The sequence below is a fragment of the Ostrea edulis genome, chromosome 5 (assembly GCF_947568905.1).
Source record: "Ostrea edulis chromosome 5, xbOstEdul1.1, whole genome shotgun sequence".
NCBI classification, from domain to species: Eukaryota; Metazoa; Mollusca; class Bivalvia; order Ostreida; family Ostreidae; genus Ostrea; species Ostrea edulis.
In genome coordinates, this window is record NC_079168.1 from 27,065,128 (window position 1) to 27,088,815 (window position 23,688).

A 23,688-nucleotide genomic window follows, 5' to 3' on the forward strand; every position below is an offset into this window, starting at 1 on the left:
GATACACTGGTACATCTTCAGGTGAAGATTACTCCTATTAATTTTGTGGTCAAATAATCAAATGTTCGGGGTCAAACTGTCTGCTAAATATGTTGGGAACCCTTTGTTTGGCATACATCAAATTTTGTACTCTAGTGTAACTTTAAAGGAAGATGACCTCTATTGATTTTGGGATCAAAGATGAAAGGTTACACTTGACATAGTAATATATTGTTTCCTATATTTTAAAAGTTATTTGCTTGATTGACACCAAACTTGGTAGACTGGTACAGCATAAGGAGCAGATGACCCCTATTGATTTTATGTCACATGGTCAATCCCCTCTGGACAAAGTAAGATATCGCCTGCTAAATATATTGAAATGGTTTGGCACGAATATCAATTAAATGATGCATTTGTATAACCCTTTTCAATTTGACACCATTGGGGCTTACATGTTTTACACACATTCCTTGTACAGTGTCACTTGCATACGGTGTTCATATATTTCAACTGATTCGATACGAAAAAAATTGTTCTGTGTATCTTCAGTTTTTTTTAAATCGAGCCATTTTACTGATAAATAAGTTGAGGATGCAGGGTTTTCAACAGTCTCGTTTGAAGTCAGCATTTCGCAAAGTCGATGGTCGTTTTAACGATTTAGTTTGCCAGTACAACCTATCATTGGGTCAAATGCTATCTGACTTGTTTCATACCGATTAATAGACCGTTCTTGGCACACTGATTTTGATTACGGATAACTCCGTTTACCTGATCACGATATGGGGCTCACTGCGGGTGTGACCGGTCGACAGGGAATGCTTATTCCCCCTAGCCACCTGATCCCACCATTGGTATTTCCAGGGGTCCGTGTTTGCCCAACTCTTTATTTTGTATAGCTTATAGTAATTATGAGATCGGTCACTGTTCGTTATCTTTACCTTTCATACGAACAACCCCCTTTATTACCCCTGCCGAAATCAAGATTTAAGTTATTGATCTAGTTTAGTGCGATCTGATACTTTTCTGAAGTAGTTGAAAAACACTTTAGTCGACTTCAAGAAAGCCGACATTTCTGTGATGAAAGGTGAAGACAACGAGCAGTGATCAATCTCATAACTCGTACAAACAATGATATATTGAGCCTTTTCTTGGGTGTAAATTGTCAGGAAATTCAACATTTCTGTATATGTAGTATCTCTTGGTTGTACATTGTCAAGAAACTAGTATCAGATCCACTGTCCTCGATTTGCATCACAAACCACTGCCTATTTTCCAGATTACTTAGAATGACATTGTGCTTTATTTCCACCCTCTCTGAAGAGATAAGTTGATCTTATTGTACCCTATGCTCGTCGGCGTTATTTTTTATAGAAACGTACTGTCTTTCCTTGTTCCTAAAAATGACTTGTTAGACAAAAGGAATAAAGCTGCCAGAAAGTATCATACTTCTCATTAAATTTAAATTATGATCCCGATAGTTTCTTAAGTTACACGATACATGGTTTTCAATGTTTAACTTGATCGAGTGTCAAGTTCATTCAGTATGTTCTCTATCTTTTATTAGCGTAGACATAGCTAATCAGAGTAGTGCACGCGTTTCATGTTTGTTGTACGATAAGAAATTTCAATTTTGAACTTCCTGCAGAGTTTGCTTGAGAGTTTCTCTTTACCATTACTTCCTTGCAATTTGCGGGAAAAACCAGTGTTTGATTATGACATATTTAAAGACGGTTATAGCATCAATTATTTGCACATCATATTGACAAGTCGTACAAGATTTGGTTTCAATGTATCAACTAGAAGAAGCTTACAAAAGTGAATGCAACTGTGGCACCTGTCCACAAACTGACAACGAAAAAGCATGGGTTGTCAAGGCCAGATTGGAAGCACAAATCCGTAAGTATATTTTGGCAGGTGTTCTAGATAATGAAGCAGTACAACTGGATGTGCCCCTCTACAGCCATGCTGTCTGTTGTCTGGTGGGAAGCATCTTTCTAACCTCATTTATTAACCGGTGTCTAAATAAAATGCTTCCATTTTTGCAGTAAATTGAGGTATTACAGGAGGCTGATTGACAATGCATGTATTATATAATGAAAAGATATTTAATAAATACGTTTTACTTCTGAAAATACGTGAGGGCATGAACTGCTAACGCGCTTCGTGAATGTATAATGGCGTATTTAGCGTCGCAGTTCGCATTCTCGTCTATTTTCAGAATTGAAAGTTATATTTTTTTTTTTTAGATTTCCAATGCACTAGCTTCTGTTTCTCTCGGAATTTCTGGCCATTAAAATAAACATCACATATCTTTCAAAACAAATTCACATCTACATCAAATTCATGAGGAAATTGCTATCATTGCAATTGATAAATAAAGACATTGAAGGCAAAATATTGGAAATGTGAATATTACATAATATGCTAAAACAGTCAAAACAAATTACCACTGTCTTAAGACAAATCGTACAAAATTCATACAAACTTCTATGCTTGTATAATAAATATAAGTATCTCATCAGTTTCTTTGCTTTACGTCCATTTGAGAATTTTTCACTAAAATTGATATTTTACCAGTTGTGGGTTACATGTAAAGTGAAGATAACGAACAGTGATCAATCCCACGAAAGGTGAACATAAAGAACAGTGGTTAATCTTATAACTCCTATAAAGGTGAAGATTAAGAACACTGATCAATCTCATAACTTTTATAAAGGTGGAGATAACGAACAGTGATCAATTTCATAACTTCTCTAAAGGTGAAGATAACAAACAGTGATCAATCTCATAACTCCTATCAAGTTGAATATGATTCTTACAAGACATAAGTTATTCCAAAGATTTTAAGTCAAAAGAAAACTCTATATTTAAATAAATTGACAACATTTTATTTATTTTAAACAATTCTTGATAAATTTCATTCCGTGGGGATCCGGGTTATAATAGGTCCTCAGTACCCCCTTGCTTGTTGTAAGAGGCGACTAAATGGGGTGGTCCTTCGGATGAGACCACAAAAACCGAGGTCTCGTGTCGCAGCAGATGTGACACGATAAAAATCCTTCCCTGCTCAATGGCCATAAGCGCCGAACATAGGCCTAAGTTTTGCAGCCCTTCACCGGCAATGGTGACGTCTCCATATGAGTGAAATATTCTCGAGAGGGACGTAAAACAATATTCAATCAAACATTCATATATTGAGTCGATATACCCCAATAAACTCGAAATCAAACATACCACATAGTCTTCTATATATGTTTCGTACTTGCATATCTTATTGAACATAAATATTAACGGCAAAGTACCAACTCAGTTTTGTGATAAGCGGGATGAATACACCATCTCCACCGTCAACTTCCCATATTTATTCAGCAATATTCCATTGCCACTCGCATATGGTGTTTATGTCTATCAACTGATGCGATAGTCAAGAGCTTGTTCTGCGCATAGCAAGTTTGTATACTGATACAAGCTACTGACAAACAAGGCGATGTTACAAGGGTTTTCACAGTGTCATAAAACGTCACCGTTTCGCAAATTCCATGGTCGTAATAACGATCTGGTTTTCCAAAACCATCTGTCATTGGGTCAAATGCTGTCGGACGCGTTTCTAACCGGTTGTTAGGCCGTTCTTAGCACACTGCTTTTGACTACGCAGACTACTCTGTTTACCTAATCGAGTGACGGGCTCAAGGCTGGTTGAACGATAGACATTCTTACTCCTACTAGGCACCTGTCTACACCTCTGGTATATCCAAGGTTTCCTGTTTGCTCTCTATTTTGTATTGCATATGAAAGGTGAAGATAACGAACAGTGATCAAACTCATAACTCTCATAAGCAATACAATATAAATACCAGAGATGGGATCAGGTGCGAAGGAGTAAGCATCCCTGTCGAGCGGTTACATTCACCGTGAGTTATGAGATCGATCACTGTGCATTATCTTCATCTTTCATCTATTATTACCAAGGTCACTAAAATCTATCATTCTAAGGCAAAAGCTATATGCCATTAAAATATGTATGTATGTATATATATATATATATATATATATATATATATATATATATATGGTGTCTAATATTTTCTTTTTTTCAAACTTGTCAACAGTGTATTATTCTAAAATCAGAACTCAGAGCAGTAAATCATCTGTACCTATCTACATTGATTTGAAATTAGTTAGCAGAGTCAAAATCTAGAGTACATGAAAATATAGACTCGGGTAGAGTTCAATGACACACTTGAAATTAAAATTTGCTAGAAAAAATTATAGATTGACAATCTGCCCAACTATCTATTTTGTATTGCTTGTAGGAGTTATGAGATTGATCACTGTTCGTTATCTTCACCTTACACATATGTTTATACTTACGTTTTCAGACCAACAACTACAACATCAGGCAGGAAGAGGACCGTGTGTTATATTTATTCTAGACACGTCAGCAAGCATTAGAGGACAGGGCTTCAGAGAATTAAAAGAGGCATTTACGTCTATCATTGATGGTCAGAATCAGATTCTAATTTCATTATGTATTGGAAAAATAATTTTGGTATTGTTAAATTTCAGAATGAGATTAGTGTTGGTCCTTTGGATTTCAGAATACTCGCAGTATCCTGTTATTGACGAAAATGTGGCAGTCATTATTTGTGGTCAGAGAACAAAATTCCAACGTTATTACTCTAATAAATACGATGACATTATCCATTGTATTGGTATGTATATATGCCTTTAATGAGTAAGAAATAATAATACTGAAGTAAGAAATGTATATACATATAAATTGTATGAATATATTTATGCATTTTGACAGATGACATCGAATGTGAAGGACCGTCACCCTTAGCTGCTGCGTTGTGGCTTTCTCTGGGAGCCATGAAAAATGGGGGTGGTAAATACTTTTACAATCCATCATTAGCTCATATGTTGTCTGACGTGTTTGATATAGATTGCTAGGGCGTTCTTGGCACATTCATTTTCACTACGGATTACTTTGTTTACCTGGTCAAGATAGATGTGAACAGGTCGACAGGGGATACCTACTCTTCTTAGGCATCTGACACCTCTGGTATATCCAACGGTCCGTGCTCGCCTGGCTCTTAGTTTTGTATTCCTTATAGGAGTTTTGAGAGTGTTCACTGTTCGTATCCTCACCTTTTCATCTATAAACCAATGCCCATACATTGCATATTACTCAAGGTTAAGCTCAAATTCAGAAAATACAATGTTAAGGAAATGATACCTAGGGTCAAATTGAAATACTTTTGAACATGTTTAATTACGCATAAGTTATTCATGCTTTTCGTTGTCCTACACAGCCCGTGCGTTTTATGATCGAAGTGAAAGTACGCTTGCATTAGATGGACACATTGTCGACTTCTTGAGAAATCCGAATTGTTCGTCTGATGGCTTACATCCACGTTTTCCTCGCGTTTTTCGTATTTCGGAAAAATACATCTGCAGTATTCCATTGCTGTTACACCAGTACGCACATTTGTCTTGATGTTAGTAAAAAAAACTGTTTATATATTTATGTGTTTATATAAAGACCCATTTCATGACCGTGCCGTTACTAAAAAAGTAGATGGACCTTAATCCAGTCAGATTGTATTTACGTGGGGTGACCAAGGCCTAATTTAATGTTAATTGCTATACACAAAGAAATACACAGGAAATATAAAGTGTTAGAAAACCTCCTCTCCATGGTCTAAGAATAAGATTACAGCTATCTTTAAATGATACATTTAACCTAAGAATATTAAATATTTTATTTTATTTCACGTATAATTAGTTTTGAAATGTTGGCCATCGGAAGATTACGAATTTGTCATTATGAGATTATGTATTCGAAATTTTCCAGTGTGTCCTGTTCTACCTGGATTTGGCAATCAATCTCTGATCTGACCTGATCTAACGAATCACACAGTTAGGTATTATTGTTCGCTTTATTCCGTAGGTCTGCTACACGAATAGTTTTAGTCTAATATCAATTGTATGCTCTGGATTTTCTGTCAAGGAATCGTTTGTCAATACAGGAACCTTGATAACAAAGCATTTTCCAAACGTTTTGGTATATATTTACAATTGCCGTTCTTATGGGACGTTGTATTTTGGTTGATCGTGCCACCAAGATTTTCTGTCCTCTGCGAGAACATATGACCAATAGAGGCAATCCAGACATTATATTAATGATATTTAATGTGGAATTTAGATATCAGACAGGGAATGTCAAAATGTAAGCCGTTGGCTTTACTTTAGCTATTTCTTTTAATACATAAAACTTGAATCGTTGATAATTTTCCTTCCGATAGTTGCACTATTATTTTCACAACATTGTTCTCGGGATACAATATGGCTGTGCCTGAATTTAATTTTATAGGTCTTACGGTGGGTGTTACCGGTCAAAAGGGGATGCTTCATCCTCCAAGGCACCTAATCCCCCTCTGGTGTGTCGTGGGGTACGTGTTTGTCCAACAATCTATTTTGTATTGCTTAAAGGAGTTATGGGATTGATCACTGTTCGTTATCTTCACCTTTCATTCAAATATATAGTTCAGGTAATTATCGGCCCATGTTGCGGAATCATATATGCGCTGGGTGAGAGGGGTTGATAAGCGTGTAGGTAATTGTTATCACCACAAGCATATCTCGAATACCCAGTTGACACACTTGGCTGAACCTGTCCGTCAGGGTCTTATCCATTGTCTCATTTTAGATTGACGAGAAGTATGTTTTTTATCTCTGCCCAAGTAAATTTTAATGAAGGTAGCTTAGAACTGGGTCTTTAAATGTATGTTAATTGGTATCAGAGCAGCATTCGATTATAATGATCATTATTCAATGACGTGTATGAATGAAATGAATGCAATATACATTTTAATCAAATCTGTGAAAAATAATAACTTTAATATCAATTCAAATTCTGCATAATACTAGGGATGTGCCAGGGACGTATGATACCACAAGATAGACATTTGATCCGCCTATTCATTGAACTCTAAAAATATAAGGCAATAGGATTATGTGAACAGTGTACTGTGACGTCATATTAAGGGTCTATGTTTAGCAAATTTACAAACATATGAGACATCGCGTTGATCTAGGAATGTTTATTGTTCATGATTACGAAAATATGGTTAATATGCTTTGAAGCATTCAATGTAACATCTGAGAATGACGTGAACTTGGGTACACGGGGTTCAAATTGGAGAGATATATATTCTGCAAATATAATCGAATCTACGCTATTTTGACAAACATGTTCGTGTTCGATAGGTATGGTGTCATTTTTCATCAGTTTCTATATATTTGTGTTACCTATAAGGAGAGCGTCGCTTGACATTCTGTCGCCATTACTGATAACGTGAACCTACCGTAGTCTCGTTTTCGACTCAGAAGCGCAAGATATGGATTGTCATTGAGATAGTAATATACATGCTATGCATTCTCGCAAACCACGACCAAAATGAACTATCCCTTTCCCTTCTGGAGAGAGTTACATGCGGACTCCGGACCGTGGCTTGAGACGACAACATGTTATGAGGTTCTAGTCACAATGCTATTCTTGTATTTTCATTAATGTTTTTTGATTTTTAGAACTTACGGAGTGACCGTATTTGAGGGCGAAGGAAAACAGTATTGACATATAAATTACCAATATCAATAACAAAAATATCTTCATATGTTTTACGTTTACTATTTCATATTTCATGTTGATGAAAGGTCACAGCAAAGTTCTATCAACTTTTCACGTGGTGCCACGCATAGTCCTGATATCTGATGGCAAACCTACAGACATACACTTGATCGGTCGAGGAGATGACTCCCCGGAGTATGAAACAAATTCAGTAAGATAATGAAGCATGGGACTTTCTCCAACTGTCTAAACTAAAATCAGATTAAGTATTATTCATTATTATTGTGTACTAGGCCAAAGACCAGGCACTGCGTGTTGCATCACGTCTTGGTGAACAATGTCCTGTCTTCTGTATCCCAGTTGGTGAAGATCCCAATATGGTAAGGTGTTTTGCAATGTTTTGTTATTCCAGATTGTGAATTGTATTTTTGTCCTGCTATTGTACATATTTGCAGATGTTACATATATAACTCTTTAATACAAACAAACTGAACTTATATATTTGAGATAAACTAGGTGTTCGGTTATTTGCAAATGTTACATATATAAATCTTTAATACAAACAAACTGAGATAAAATAGGCATTCAGTTCTTTTTACTATTACAGAAAGAAAAGCATATGAAAATGACTAATCGTATAACCTTATGATAAAATAAGTTCATTCTATTATCTATGAAATGGGATGCTAACATACTTTACAGACATACTTAGGAATACTGTCAGGCATGTCGGATGGCGGAAGAATAGTGCATATCCACGAAGTTCGGCAATTTGGAAGATACAGTAGAAATGTGGTAATGTACATGTAAATACGTATGCATGTATAATGTTTGTTTGATTAATTGTGAACAGTCCACCAGCGTTTGGTGACGTGAGACAAACGTAGACATAAGGCTATTGCTCAGGGTCATAGCAGTGAGGGTTCTTAATCTTGTCAACGCTTACCATGACACAGAGTTCGATCCGAAAGACTCGAAAATTTCACTTTAAGTCTCAGACGCTTAGTGGAAAATCAATCACAACCCATGGAATATGTCTTACGGTTTACCCGTCGCCGGGATAAAGACCTATCACTGGATCAAATGCTGTCTGACGTGTTTCATACCGATTGTTAGGCTGTTCTTGGCACACTGATTTGACTACGTATTACCCCGTTTACCTGATCAAGACATAGAGTTCACGGCGGATGTGACCGATCAGCAGGGGATGTTTACTCCTCCTAGACACATTACTACACCTCTGATATATCCAGGGATTCATGTTTGTCCAACGCTATCTTGTATACCTTTTACGAGTCATCAGATACTTCTCTGTTCGTAATCCTCTCCTTTCATCACGATGTGAGGGTTCTGGTTTTGAATAACAATGAAAATTTCTAGTTAATCTTAAACTTTGTAGCTATTCTCATTTTATAAAGTAGTAGTATGAAAGGTGAAGATATCGAACGTTGAACAATCTCATACCTCCTATAAGCAATACCAAATAAAGAGTAGGGCAAACATGAACCCCTGGATATACCAGAGGTGGAATCAGGTGCCTAAGAGGAGTAGGAATCCACTGTCGACCGGTCACACCCGCGGTGAGCCCTATATCTTGATCATACAAACGGAGTTATCCGTAGTCAAAATCACTGTGCATGAAAGACGCCACACATCATTTGACCCAATGATAGGTTGTATTGGCAAACTAAATCGTTATAACGAACATATAATTTGCGAAATACTGATTTTAAACAAGACTATTGGAACCCTTGCACCATCAACTTGTTTGTCAGTAGCCTGCATCGATCTAAAAACTGATCATACGCAGAACAAGTTCTTGCTTATCCAATAAGTGGAGAGATATAAACACCACTTTAGCAGGTGATAAGGAAATATTGCTACATAAATATGGGAAGTTGACGATGTAGAAGTTGAAATGAAGTACTCTGAAGTTGAAATGATAAATATACCAGAGTTCCTCATTGATAATATCTTCGTGGTCTTTGGTGATCAGTTCTTCCAACAGTCTGTTGTAATTCCCATGTGCATGAATTGTATTCCCTTGTTAGCTGGTCTAATTTTATATTCATATGAGGCAGAATTTATTTAAAAACTTCTACGTGAGAAGAAACAGATCCCTTGCTGTGGCCTTCAATATCGACATTTAGATATATGGACGACGTTTTGTCTATTAACAATATTAATTTTCATACATATTTCGATTCCATATATCCCTGTGAGCTTGAAATAAAAGACACCACAGAGTCATCCACTTCTACTTCATACTTAGATATCTTATTGAAAGTAGACATTAACGGCAAACTGACAACTCAACTGTATGACAAACGGGATGATTCCAACTGACAAACGGGATGATTCTAGCTTCTCCATCGTCAACTTCCAATATTTATGTAGCAATATTCCATTATCACCTGCATATGGTGTTTATATCTCTCAACTGATTCAATACGCAAGGGCGTGTTCTGCGTATAGTCAATTTTAAAATCGAGGTAAGCTATTGACAAACAAGTTGATAGTACAGGGTTTTCAAAAGTCTCGATTGAAGTCAGCATTTTCACAAATTCTATGGTCGTTATAACGATCTAATTTGTAAATACAATCTATCATTGGGTCACATGCTGTCTAACATGTTTCATACCGATGGTTAGGCTGTTATTGGCACACTGGTTTTGATTACAGATAACTCTGTTTACCTGATCAGGATATAGGGCTCACGGCGGGTGTGACCGCTCGACAGGGATGCTTACTCCTCCGAGGCACCCGATTCCACCTCTGGTGTGTCCAGGGGTTCGTGTTTGCCCAACTATTTATTTCGTATTGCTTATAGGAGTTATTAGATTGATCACTGTTCGTTATCTTCATCCTTCATTTGTCATAATGTTGAGTTGTTACGTTGCCGTTGATATCTACTTTCAATAAAGTGTCTAAGTAGAAATGGACGACTCTGTGGTGTTTTTTACTTCGAGTGCACCGGGATATATTGAATCGAAACATGAATGAAAAACGTTATTGTTAATAGATAATACATCGTCGATATATCTAAATGTCGAATTGAAGGCAACAACAAGATATTTTTTCTCACGTAAGAGTTTTTTAAATAAACTCTGCTTCATAGGAATATAAAAACAGGTCAGCTAACAAAGGAACACTATTCCTGCCCATGGGGATTCCAACAGACTGTTGGACGACCTGATCACCAAACACCACGAAGATATTATCAATGAGGATCAACTTCAGAGTACTTGTGCATGGAATCAGAGTGACGTTTAACAAAGTACGTTTTTGGATGACTCTTAGAGAATTTTCGTGAGGAGCAAAGATAGGGGCTTGGTAGAACATTTACTGCATCCAGTAATGTATCTTTGTTTATAAGGATTTTTATGAAGTTTGGGAATCCAGTATAGGTACGGTCATATTCACCGACCCATTGACTGGGATATTAAATGTGTCTAAAACTGAAGCATGCATGGTTTTGAAGAATTTCTTCTTTTGAAAGGGCATATGGAGTAAAGGTACGATTACCAAAAGTAGTGTCAAGTTCGTTTAAAATACAGTTATAATAATGAGCCTTACAAACAAAGACAATTTTGTTACAAGCTTTGTCAGCAGAAACCAAAACATATTCCTTATGTAACCTATCTAACTCTTTTATCACTTCTGGTTAACTAAACACAGAAGGACAGATGGTACGTACGTTTATTTCCATACGTCTAATACGGTATTGTAATATTCGTCTTATTCTTTTGATCCATTCTGACAATGTATCAAGTTCTTCTTTTTCATATACATGTACAACAAATCGCCCTCTCTTTCAGACAACTCAATTCTACATACATTTTAATCGATAATGTTGATGAGTAAAAACTAATTTTAATTTAATTTATCTTAATTTCTATTCTTGGTTCATTTTCTCAAATTCCTTTCACCAGAATTATAGTTGATATCCTTAGGCTCATTTAGACGCTCGGTCTCAAGTCGCTTATTTATTGTTTGAACGATCATTGGTCTTCTGCTCTCCGGTTTTCTGGAATCTATAGTCACCTCTGTGACCTTTTCAAATGACCTGGACGCTGACACAAACAGTTTTATCTAAGCTGACTCTATCTTCATTTTCTTAATTATGGATCTAAAAGATTAATATGCGTCTTGTCTTTGGTAATCAGCTTTTTTGCACCATAAATAATGAAAATTTTGACCCTTTAAAAACTTTACAATATAGATTTAGACTTTTCTGGCTAGTGAAAAATAGGAAATTTTGGGGTCTGGTGTTCTTATGCATTGGCCAAATAATATGTTTTTATAACATTGTGGGAATTGAGGAAAACAATGATGGAAGATTCAATGAGATATGATAATAAATAAAGATTTCACACCCGGAAAACGGAGCATTTTCTATGTAATTCGCAGCGCGGAAAGAATACGACCCATGTAAAAAAAAATTTCTATAGTATATGATAGCTTTTCATACATCATTTTGTTCATCTCAAAGAGCTTATGTGTAAAACCTGTTTATCAGTTTCTGTGGTTCTATGTTTGTTTAGATTTTTAAATTATAATTTTATTTTTTATTTACACATATACCCTAGACATGTTCAGTATATGGAAATGTATGATGTTGATTCAATTTCCTAGACTGCTTATACTCTGCGTTTTGAGTTGTTACACATTATCTTATTATTTAAGTTCTTTTTCTTTTAAAATGTTTAGTTATTTCTTATTTCATATTGTGTACTTTATATATACACACACACAAACACACACACACACACACACACACACACACACACACATATATATATATATATATATATATATATATATCCAAATTGTGTTTTTAAAAAAAATCACAGTATCCGGTATAAAATATTAAAAGAAATAGAATAAACAGTACACAAAGTTAAAAATTTAACTTTGTGTACTGTTTATTCTATTTCTTTATATATATATATATATATATATATATATATATATATATATATATATATATATATAATATGCTTTTCTTAACATTTATGAATTATTTGTTCTTAATGTACAGTATTAATAGAATATAATCTCTCCAGGTATTAGTTAACTTTATAATTTATCAACGTTGTAGATCAACTCTTTGGACGAGTAGGACCTAAGTCCTCATTCACTCCGCTCTACAATTGGTGACAGGACTAAAAACCAAAGACATGTAGTCTGCGGTGTAAATACTTTGTAGATTTAGTGTAATTGTAGCGCTAGGTGTATTATATGTAGTCTTTGTTGCTTTGACACTATTCTCTATTAATATTAGCCGCACCATGTATTGCATTTCGTTTAATCTTAAGAGGTGACAGGTCGTCCCGAAAATTTGCCATTTTGGTTTTTGTGTCGTGGGTCATTTTAGTGTTTTGTATATATTTTTATTATATATATGAAATGTGATGATAACTAACAGTGATCAATCTCATAACTCCCATAAGCAATACAAAATAGATAGTTGAAACCCCGGCGACACCAGAGGTGAGATCAGGTGTCGAAGAGGAGTAAGCTCTCTCTCTCTCTCTCTCTCTCTCTCTCTCTCTCTCTATATATATATATATATATATATATATATATATATATATATGTATATATATATATATATATATATATATATATATATATATATATAGTTTGTAATAAAGAATTCAGTATTTGATACAGTAAATATATCCAATAGTAAAAGTCAAGAAACACAAAACTCTAATAGCATTTCACACACACACACACACACACACACACACACACACATATATATATATATATATATATATATATATATATATATATATATATATAATATAAAACAATAAAAGTCAAGAAACGCAAAACTCGAATAACATTTCACTGTAACGGTTTAACGCTAACGTCAACATATCACGACGTAAGTAATTACACTGGTAGCGGTATAATACACACAATATTAGACATTACTTGGAAATTAATTACATAGTTCACTTAAATGTAGTTTCAATTTTACACAGTTATTTTCTATTAACTACAGGATGATCACTTTTATAAAAAAAACAATTTAGTCAAAAGGAAAATTTCACAAAAAAACGAAGTGGACTATCTCACTAATTTTTAAGTGAAAACCAGTAATTTCTACGGCCTAACAAAAATTCATAAATGTAAGGAAATTCAGGAAAATATACAATGGAGGCAGAGTACTTACATAAAAATTTCCAAACCTTTTGATTTAAAACTCCGCCCAATAGTAGTAGGACCTTCTTCAAACACTCAAAGATTAAGCAATTTACTCGACTTAATTCTTAAACCACTATGCAAAAAGTTACCCAGTTTTATCCGTGATGATTTGGATTTTCTCAATTACATTCCATAAAAAGTACAGGAAGACACACTTTTGGTTAGTTTTGATGTTACCAGTCTTTACATTAACATACCACAAGACTTGGGACTAGAAGCTGTGAAAGTTTGGATTGAGAAATATCCAACAGAAATTAACGAAAGATTTTCTAAAGATTTTATATTTAAAGCTCTTAGAGTAGTTTTAGAAAATAACCACTTTCAATTTGATGATCAATTCCATCTTCACATTAAAGGCACGGCCATGAAGACAAAAGTGGTTCACACCTATGCAATCTTACCAATGGGTTACTTAGAAGAAAAACTACAGAATAAACTTCCTGAGATTTTTTATGCAAAGTTTGCACAATATACGATATAATTGAAAAAATACCTCGATGACGTTTTCATCTTTTGGAATAAAACCACAGGTGATTTACAAAAATTCCGTGCTGGAATCAATCAATTACATGAATTAATTTAATTTACTATGGATGTCGGTGATAAAGAATTGCCATTTTGGATCTCCGAATCATTAAGGATGATACCAATATAATCACGGACCTTTATTGCAAAGAAACAGATTCACATCAATATTTGGATTTCCATTCATGCCATTCTTTCCTTAATAAACGTAACATTCCATACACCATGTCTAGATGGATATATACAATAATTACGGATACTTCATTGCTGTCAAAAAGACTGGAGAAATTGAAAGCATAACTTTGACAACATTTTCCGAAAAACCTCATTAATGACGGAATTACCAAAGCATGTAACACACCTATATCTATTTTAAGAAACTCCCGACACGAAGAAAACGATGTATACAACGATATTCCTTTTGTAATTACACATAACCCACGCAACCACAATATTTTTGGAACAGCTAGACAATTTTTTTCCTATATTAGAACAATCCCAACATCTCAATGACTTGATAAAAGAATCTCAAATAAAAAACAGCACAAGACAGGCTCCTAATCTGAAGAGAATTCTAACGCGCGTCCGATTTACTACGGAAAATTCCAAATCCGTGTAAAAATGTGAGGATTCATGTTGCGGTACATGTAATCATCTAGAGGAAGGCAGAGCAAAAATTCTTAAATGAGGCAAAAAATTAACACCAAATTCTAACATGACATGCAAATCCGAAAACGTAATATATTTTATGACCTGCCCCACCTGTAATAAAAACTACATCGGACAAACTAGCAAACTGAACGCCCGTGTGCGCGTCCACAAGCAGCAAATTCGCGATCCAATATAAGAAATTCGCCATATTCCGAACATTTTGCCAATTGTGGTCATGGAGATTTCAACATATTTCCATTTGATAAAGTGTATAATGACTGCGAAATATCCAGAGTTACAAAGGAGGAATACCATATAAAATTGTTTAATCCCAAACTTAATAGAAAATAATTGTGTAAAATTGAAACTAAATTTAAATGAACTCTGTCATTGATTTCCAAGTATTGTCTAACAGTGTGTGTATTATACCCCTACTAGTGCAATTCATTATGACGTCAAAAAGGACAATTACTTACGTCGTGATATGTTGGCGTTACTTAGCAATATTATTTCATTTCATAACTGTCTGACGAGGCATTAAAGCCTTAAAGCCGAAAGCGCTAACAATGAAATGCTAAAAGAGTTTTGTGTTTCTTGACTTTTACTATTGGATGTATTTACTGTATCAAATACTGAATTCTTTATTACAAACGAGAGAGAGAGAGAGAGAGAGAGAGAGAGAGAGAGAGAGAGAGAATCCAAATAGAAAATTTTCAATTTTTGTATTCACCTGAGGATGGATGTTAAAATCCAGAAAGCGCTAGTGGTTTAATTATATAATTTGCATGGAACTGCATATTTTCCATTTTATTGAATTATATACATATATATATATATATATATATATATATATATATATATATATATATGCTGACTTTTCTCGGAGAGTCTTAAATGAGCTACGTAATATTGCCTTTTGATCCGCAAATAACATTGCAATTCAACAAACATACATATCCCAAAATTCGTTAGCACGTGTATTCTTCAGGAAATAGCAGGTACCATCTCACCTTTCATCGCAATGAACACGACATTGAATAAGACGATGATTCTTTCTGTCCTGTCTCAAGGAGGATCAGATAAATCTTCACATTTGGAAGAGAGCGACAAAGTAAGAACCCTTTCATGCGTGTTGTACTTTGTTTTAAGACATAAGATATTTCTACCTATCATATAACACTACGTCATTGACAGTTAACAGTTACAAATGATTAACAGCATTTCTCTCTTTATGATATTTTTCTTTTATTTCACAATCAATGTTTTCCCTTTTCTTCATTCAGAACGATATAGTGTACTTTGTTCAAAGAAGAGATAGTTTTCTGTATCAAGGTCAATCTTTAAAAAGTGAATTCAATGATAAAGACGAGATGTACCAAGAGTTATATCGTCATATGCCTCCATTAGGATCGAGGGTCAAGCGTGGTCCCAGCTGGAAATGGCAAAACCAGGATTCAGAAGGGATAGGAACAGTCGTTGGACACTCAGCTGAGGAAGGTATCACTTATTCCTAACGTTTGTTTCGTCTACTTTAAAACAAGAAACATACATCAGTATTAGTCGAGTATTGAGAGAGCTTAACTCCAGTAAAAATTCCTACTAAACTTCCTAGAGTTTGATGGACCCTAAAATGTCAAATATAGATGCCATGTCGTTACTTAAAGGCCGGCAATTGGGTATAAAAGCAGCCAATCGGTGAAAATGGTGGAATATATGAATTGTCTGGTCACATTCAGGTTGCAGCACTTATTTTGCAAAAATAAAGATTAAGCTGTTGTACTGAAATTTTAAAATGGGTATTCTTGTTCCCTTCATAACTTCATATATTGGCCATATCTATTTTAGATTTAAATTCTCATGAGGTTTTAATTTCGGTCTAAAAAATCTGAAGCAGGGCTAAATTTGTATTTCAAACTAGAGATTGGCAGTTTGTGGGTGTGATTATCTTTTGTTATTGTTTACACTGGATGTTGACTCACATATTGCACGAGCATGCTTGTCTAGTTCTAGATAAGGGGGTTGCACCAAAGGAAACATGTAATCAAATCACTGTATAACGTGGAAAAAAAGTACTTACTCATATATCATTGGTAAATCCAGATTTTATTTTTTAATTATATATAATCACATTCCTTTAAAAAATTTGTTAACTTTATAAAAATAACTCATTAGGACTGTTCAGTCTGATCGCCGTTTCAGAGTTTTGCAGGATTGCTGGTACCTTTTCTAGAATAATGTCAAGCATGATCGATGTTTGTCTGATTAAGCAACAATATCCTAGGCCAGTTGTGTAACTCCTATTGTCTCTCACCAATGATGACAAATGTCCAATTCATCAACCATCACTTTAAAATTACTCTCAATCTGGACTCTTATGTGTGAACATTACAATGTCAAAAGAGACAATCACAGATAGTAGGTCTCCAAATATCATAATGGACAAAGTGTTTCTTAATAATCCTTCAATGCACATGTCCTCCATTGGACATCTACAATTTCCCCCCAAATTCTTCTCATAATTGAAAGGTACCAAGAGGAAAGTCATAAGTATTATTATATCATATATACCAATATTTTGTGTATATTATCGAAAAACTACATGTTTTAAAAGACATGGATAAAACAATGATGAATTCATTTTGTAATTCCTAGGGTGAAGTTTTGTTAAAGTAAAAACCTATCCTTTCAGTGCCTCACAGATCCAGCAGAGTGGTAGAAAAATGCGGGAAAACTTTAGTTTATTTTGATAAATCATGCCAGTCTCCCTGTTCAAAATATCGTCTGCTACAGAGCACGTGTAGAGTCAAGCATAAAACTGCTGCTTATTCTGATAACACTGCTAAGCCCTGCCCTATTGCCATATATGCTTAATTGCTGTAGGGGTGTAAATTTTTCTAGGTTACTCCAGGCCTTTAATGGATGTACAAACAAGTGACAATTTGTAATGATTAAGCATGATTGCCTGGATTAGCAGCATTTCTCTTCATTGATCTTAAAAATAAAATTATAAATTATAACAACTAGGATAAATGTTTTAATATTGATTGGTCCGCAGGCCTAATGAAATATCTGAGTATTAGTTAAAATATAACACTAATTTCCTGGTCTGCATATTTAGGCTACATTTTAATATTTAGTAGCAGTATAAAGTGTTCATGACAAGCATTTCAAGGATAGTAAAAACGAATCTACAAACTATATATACCCAAATACCTTTATCCCACTTACAAGAAAAACAAAACTAAATATGATTTTGGATGTACAAATCTAGCATATTTCCACACTTTGAAAAAAAGGAGAAGATTACGAACAATGATCAATCTCATAACTGCTATAAGGAATACAAAATAGAGACTTGGACAAACATGGACGCCTTGATATACTAGCGGTGGGATCAGATGCGTGGGAGGATTAAGCATCCCCTATCGGGTAGCCCGTTGTCATAATCAATATCCAAGGTGAAGATAACGAACAGTGATCAATCTCATAACTCCTATAAGCAATACAAAATAGATAGTTGGGCAAACACGGACCTCTGGACACACCAGAGGTGGGAACAGGTGCCTAGGAGGAGTAAGCATCCCCTGTTGACCGGTCACACCCGCTGTGATCCCTATATCTTGATCAGGTAAACGGAGTTATCCGCAGTCAAAATAAGTTTGCCAAGAACGCTTTAACAATCGGTATGAAACACGTCAGACAGCATTTGACCCCAATTTGTGTAAAGAATGTCTCTGAAATTCATTAAGTATAGACTCACTCGCAAATTAGTGAAATATATATTATCCATTTACATTTCAACAACAGTAATGAAAGGTGAAGATAACGAACAAAGACCAATCTCATAACTCCTATAAACAATACAAAATAAAGAGTTGGGCAAACGCGAATCCCTGGATATACCAGAGGTGGGATCAGATGCCTAGGGGGGGAGGGGGTAAGCATCTCCTGTCGACCAGTCAGACCCGCTGTGAGCCCTATATCTTGATCAGGTAAACAGAGTAATCCGTAGTCAAAATCAGTGGGCCAAGAACGGCCTAACAATCAGTATGAAACACATCAAACAGCATAATTTTAACCCAACGATGGGTTGTATTGGCAAACTAGATCATCATAATGACCAGACAATTTGCGAAATGCTGATTTTAAACATGACTGTTGAAACTTCTGTTACATCAACTTGTTTGTCACTAGCGATTTTAAAAACAAGACAGTCTAGGCATAATGCTACTAAAAATTTAAAAACTGGTTTTAGATCGAATCAGCTGAGAGGCACAAATACTATATCAGGATCTAATTTACGCATCAACATTTAATTATTATCATTAAACACTGTTTGTCGTTTTATCTTTAATAAAAGAGTTTTATTCTATTTATTTTACGATAATAGTTACGTTATAATATAAACTTTTCATTTACATTAGATGGATGGCTCTCTGTAGAATGGGACAATGGTCAAACTGCAAATTATCGATTTGGAAAGACAATCTATGACGTTGTCGTATGTGATGAACCCAGGGTCCCGAAAAACAGTACCGCCTTAGCTGTTGGATGTCGTGTTAAAAGAGGTATATGATATGAACCTCTCACTTTCCTTCATAGAAATACTTCGTAATCATCGAAAGTTAGATATTTATATTTTATAGGACCGGATTGGGAGTGGGCAGATCAAGATGGCGGACCTGGAAACATTGGTTCTGTGTATAGAGTGAAGTCGGACGGAACAGTTTACGTAAGAACTTTATCAATCATTGAAATATTTGTTCATAGGGCCAACTTTTTTTAATTATCTGTTCTACGGGAATAAAATTGGGTTGGGGAGGGGGGGGGGGGTCGCAATAGAAATAAAAGATATAAATTCAAGCAGTCGTTCCAAAAAATAAAAAGAAATAAATGGATTGAAATATTTTATTTTTCCCCATCCTATTTCTAGTCAGTTCTACTTCAAGCATGCGGATCATGCAGTACTTTCACTGCCCCGCAGTTGTTAATAAATGACTTGTTTATATGTCATCATTTAATTGATCTATATATATATATATATATATATATATATATATATACGAATATGGACGAATTTGGCTCCACTTGTTTGGCACGCTGTTTTTGGCTATATTTAGATCTAAAACTTCATAGTTATTTCGGATTTCAAACATTTCGGTTGAGCATCACTGAAGAGACATTATTTGTCGAAATGCGCATCTGGTGCATCAAAATTGGTACCGTATAAGTTTTACATTATGACCCCTGGGTCGAGGCCTCTGCTGGTGGACTGTTAGTCCCCGAGGGTCTCTACAGCCCAGTAGCTAAGTACTTCGTTACTAGCTTGAAAATACGGATGTATATTTAATTGCTGTTATAATATTTAAAAATTCATTTCAAAATTAAGGATTATCTCCCTCATGCATAGCTCTTATCCTTGGACGAATTTGGCTCCACTTGTTTGGTACGCTGTTTTTGGCTATATTTAGATCTAAAACTTCATAGTTATTTCGGATTTCAAACATTTCGGTTGAGAAATATAAATTTCTTCTCTCATCAATTTTGTTAAAGTCTCAATGTTTTACCTGTCTTTTACGTGTGCTTTTATAAACAAACAGTCAAACATGTATTGAAAGATCGATAGTGACATTTCAGGTTGTGTCAATGAAATATTTCAGTGATAAGGCGTACCCAAAGTCTTGCAAACCTGGAACATAACAGTGTAATCTCGATTGAGATTCGGCTGGATGCCCATCAGTTCAAATATCCAGCCGAGCTGACGCTCAGCTGAGATTACGTAACACTGATATCCATTTGTATGTCACCCTCGCCATAACATTTCATAACAGTAATAGAATCGCCCATCTCGTTAATGACACCATTGACAGAGAAAATAAGATTCACTTTTAAAAACTATGACTTTGAAGTTTTACCATTATAGTCAACAGTAACGATTTTGAATCACGATAAAAATTTCTCATGTTATTAGGGCTGACATCTTCGCGCGACAGTTTCATTTTCCAGCTAAATATCGTTATACGTTTCAAAGTCTCTGATTGGATGATAACTGTGGAGTCAGCCAATGATATATCTCCTTTGATAAATATCCCTATTCATCTGGTCCCCGTCCCCGCCACTCATTAATCACTCTAAACGAGTGATCAATGAGTGGCAAGCACGGGAATCAAACTGGCGTTTTATTGTTTTCTCATTCAACAAGGACCGGTCGGCGGAAGAAATTTAAAAAAAAAACATTGAACGGGTACTTTGAATTTTCATTTCAAGTTTGCCTAAATTTGGATCGACGCTTCCGTAAAACATATATTTAAAAAAGTTGGCCTAGTTTTACATTCGCCAAGAGATTATGTTTGGGATCTCTCTTTCTTTCTCTCTCTCTCTCTCTTTCTCTCTCTCTCTCTCTCTCTCTCTCTCTCTCTCTCTCTCTCTCTAACAAACAAACAAGAGCTGATAAAGTTTCAGTTTGTGGGGGCAATTTGCGAATCGAAACAGTTATAATCAGGCACAATTGCACTCTGAACAATTTGCAATTCGTTTTACAATAGTAAATACATGCATTCGTGGATCGATACGTTTTGATTATTGTTATTTTCAGGTGCGATGGCCAAACTCTGTTAGAAGCAATTATAGATTCGGATACAAGGGAAAATTTGATGTCTGTCCTCTCTAATCGGAACCTTTTGAGCTTGAACTTGGCTGCAATTTTAATCCATTTATTGATAATACTAGTATAGCATCAATCGTTGTCATGGGATAAACACTGAATTAAAATTTAATTCCAAAACATATATGTTATTGAGGCATCCAAACGTGTTAAGTGACGAAGTGTTCATCAGCTGGAGAATTACGAGAGGTCATCGACAAATCCCCTTGCATATATGGATGTATAGTCATACCTTTTCAGCATGTAAATGAGCTTCAAAACTCAATGTTAAAATATTAAGAGCTATAAAAAGCATAATGACCGAGAATTTGATTCTTACCACATATTCACTGTATATTTGATAACTGTAAACAGTTCTTGTTCGTTTGATACACAGCACATATTGCCTGTATACCTCATACATACAATTTATTAACGATATATTTCATAAAACACCATTTTATGTGTACCCATCCACCAGCAGATATTTTGATATCAAGATATATAGTACAAATGACTACAAGTGATAACCCAAATTGATATTATTGACATTTCATAGATCGATGAATTTCCTGATTTCATTACATGTATATCAAACAAGCATTCTCGGTCTTTTAATGCTCGGGTAAAGGAGACTTTTCTAGATTAGCACTGATTATCTTTCCTCATCTACTCCAAATGTAACATACACCAGCAGTTCTTTTTCTTCACTGTATATATAACATACACCAGCAGTTCTTTTTCTTCACTGTATATATATCATACACCAGCAGTTCTTTTTCTTCACTGTATATATAACATACACCAGCAGTTCTTTTTCTTCACTGTATATATATCATACACCAACAGTTCTTTTTCTTCACTGTATATGTAACATACACCAGCAGTTCTTTTTCTTCACTGTATATATAACATACGCCAGCAGTTCTTTTTCTTCACTCTATATGTAACATACACCAGCAGTTCTTTTTCTTCACCCTATATGTAACATAAACCAGCAGTTCGTTTTCTTCAAGAACACAAACGCAAATAAGTAACAAACAATTAGACAGCCACTGTTGCAATATTCTTGAATGAATGGAAAGAATGGGTTAACAACAGATTCTATGAAATGATCAGAATTGTAGGACATGGTTTTAAAGCACGCATGTGGTTTATAATGTGTTCATCTAACATTTATTCTTGTTGTGCTTGCTGATAAAAGTTTGAGAAGTGTGAATAGACAGAGATATAGAAAAACATAATTGTATGCATAGACTTTTGTCATCTATACAGTTTCCCCAACATGCAATAGTGTTAAACATTGTTTTCCTTTAAAGCTCATTAGTTTCTTAACAGTGTATGTATACGAATACTAAATGAGATCCACGGTCAGTTTCTGACTATAGTATTGTAACATCTATTTGTGATTAAGATCAGTGATAATTTCTTCAATTAGATTACATTTTACAGCCATGACATTTTAGACAAACGAACAATCCTGCTGTATCTGAATTTATATAATTTGCTATCTGTAGACGCTTTCCAGACGGAAATCACGATCATTTCTTTTTCCCCCTATTTTTATTCATGCTTTTAGTTAGTTGTACTGTAAATGTTTAGAAAAGTTTCAAACTGTTTACTTTCAATGTATCTGTGATTTTCAGACTTCCCTTTTTATGATAAATTAAATATCTTCCTTGACAGACTTTGTTGAGTGTTATTGAAGAGATTTATTTCCGTAGAGAAATGCAGAAGCAATCGCCTATCGTTTATAAATAGATCCTCAACTTTGTACACGCATGTCAAGTATTTTGATTGAATCAAAATGTTCTTCAAAGGCAAATATTTTTAAATGTGCGCGTTATAAGAACTTTACCTGTTTGGTTACACGTACGGAATTAGTTAATCTGCAGATAATCCTTTAATCACTATTCATAATTCACCACTACCACTACATGTACCACCACCAAATATTCTATCGGAAACATTTAGCTACTTGTTAAATAATATCGTGGCGAGAAAATATACAACATAAATAAATCATTGGGCGTTT

General features: G+C 34.8%; 1 protein-coding gene across 4 annotated transcripts; it reads left to right on the forward strand.

The window, feature by feature from the left end:
* Positions 1–1,674: 1,674 nt before the first annotated feature.
* On the forward strand, positions 1,675–23,338 carry LOC130046446 (uncharacterized). Of its 4 annotated transcripts, none has more exons than XR_008803130.1 (12): positions 1,675–1,878; positions 4,362–4,484; positions 4,581–4,694; positions 4,793–4,870; positions 7,702–7,826; positions 7,909–7,995; positions 8,318–8,410; positions 15,999–16,121; positions 16,294–16,507; positions 19,435–19,578; positions 19,640–19,742; positions 21,606–21,666. XR_008803130.1 is itself a non-coding variant. In XM_056165588.1 (12 exons), exons 1-12 carry the CDS (start codon positions 1,770–1,772, stop codon positions 21,678–21,680), a joined length of 1,371 nt encoding a protein of 456 aa, XP_056021563.1. In that variant the 5' UTR covers positions 1,675–1,769; the 3' UTR covers positions 21,681–23,338. The 4 variants fall into 4 exon arrangements, 3 of the variants coding, with proteins under 3 accessions (XP_056021563.1, XP_056021564.1, XP_056021565.1); XM_056165588.1 differs by having other exon boundaries at positions 19,657–19,742; positions 21,606–23,338; XM_056165589.1 differs by lacking the exon at positions 4,793–4,870 and having other exon boundaries at positions 19,657–19,742; positions 21,606–23,338.
* Positions 23,339–23,688: the final 350 nt, after the last annotated feature.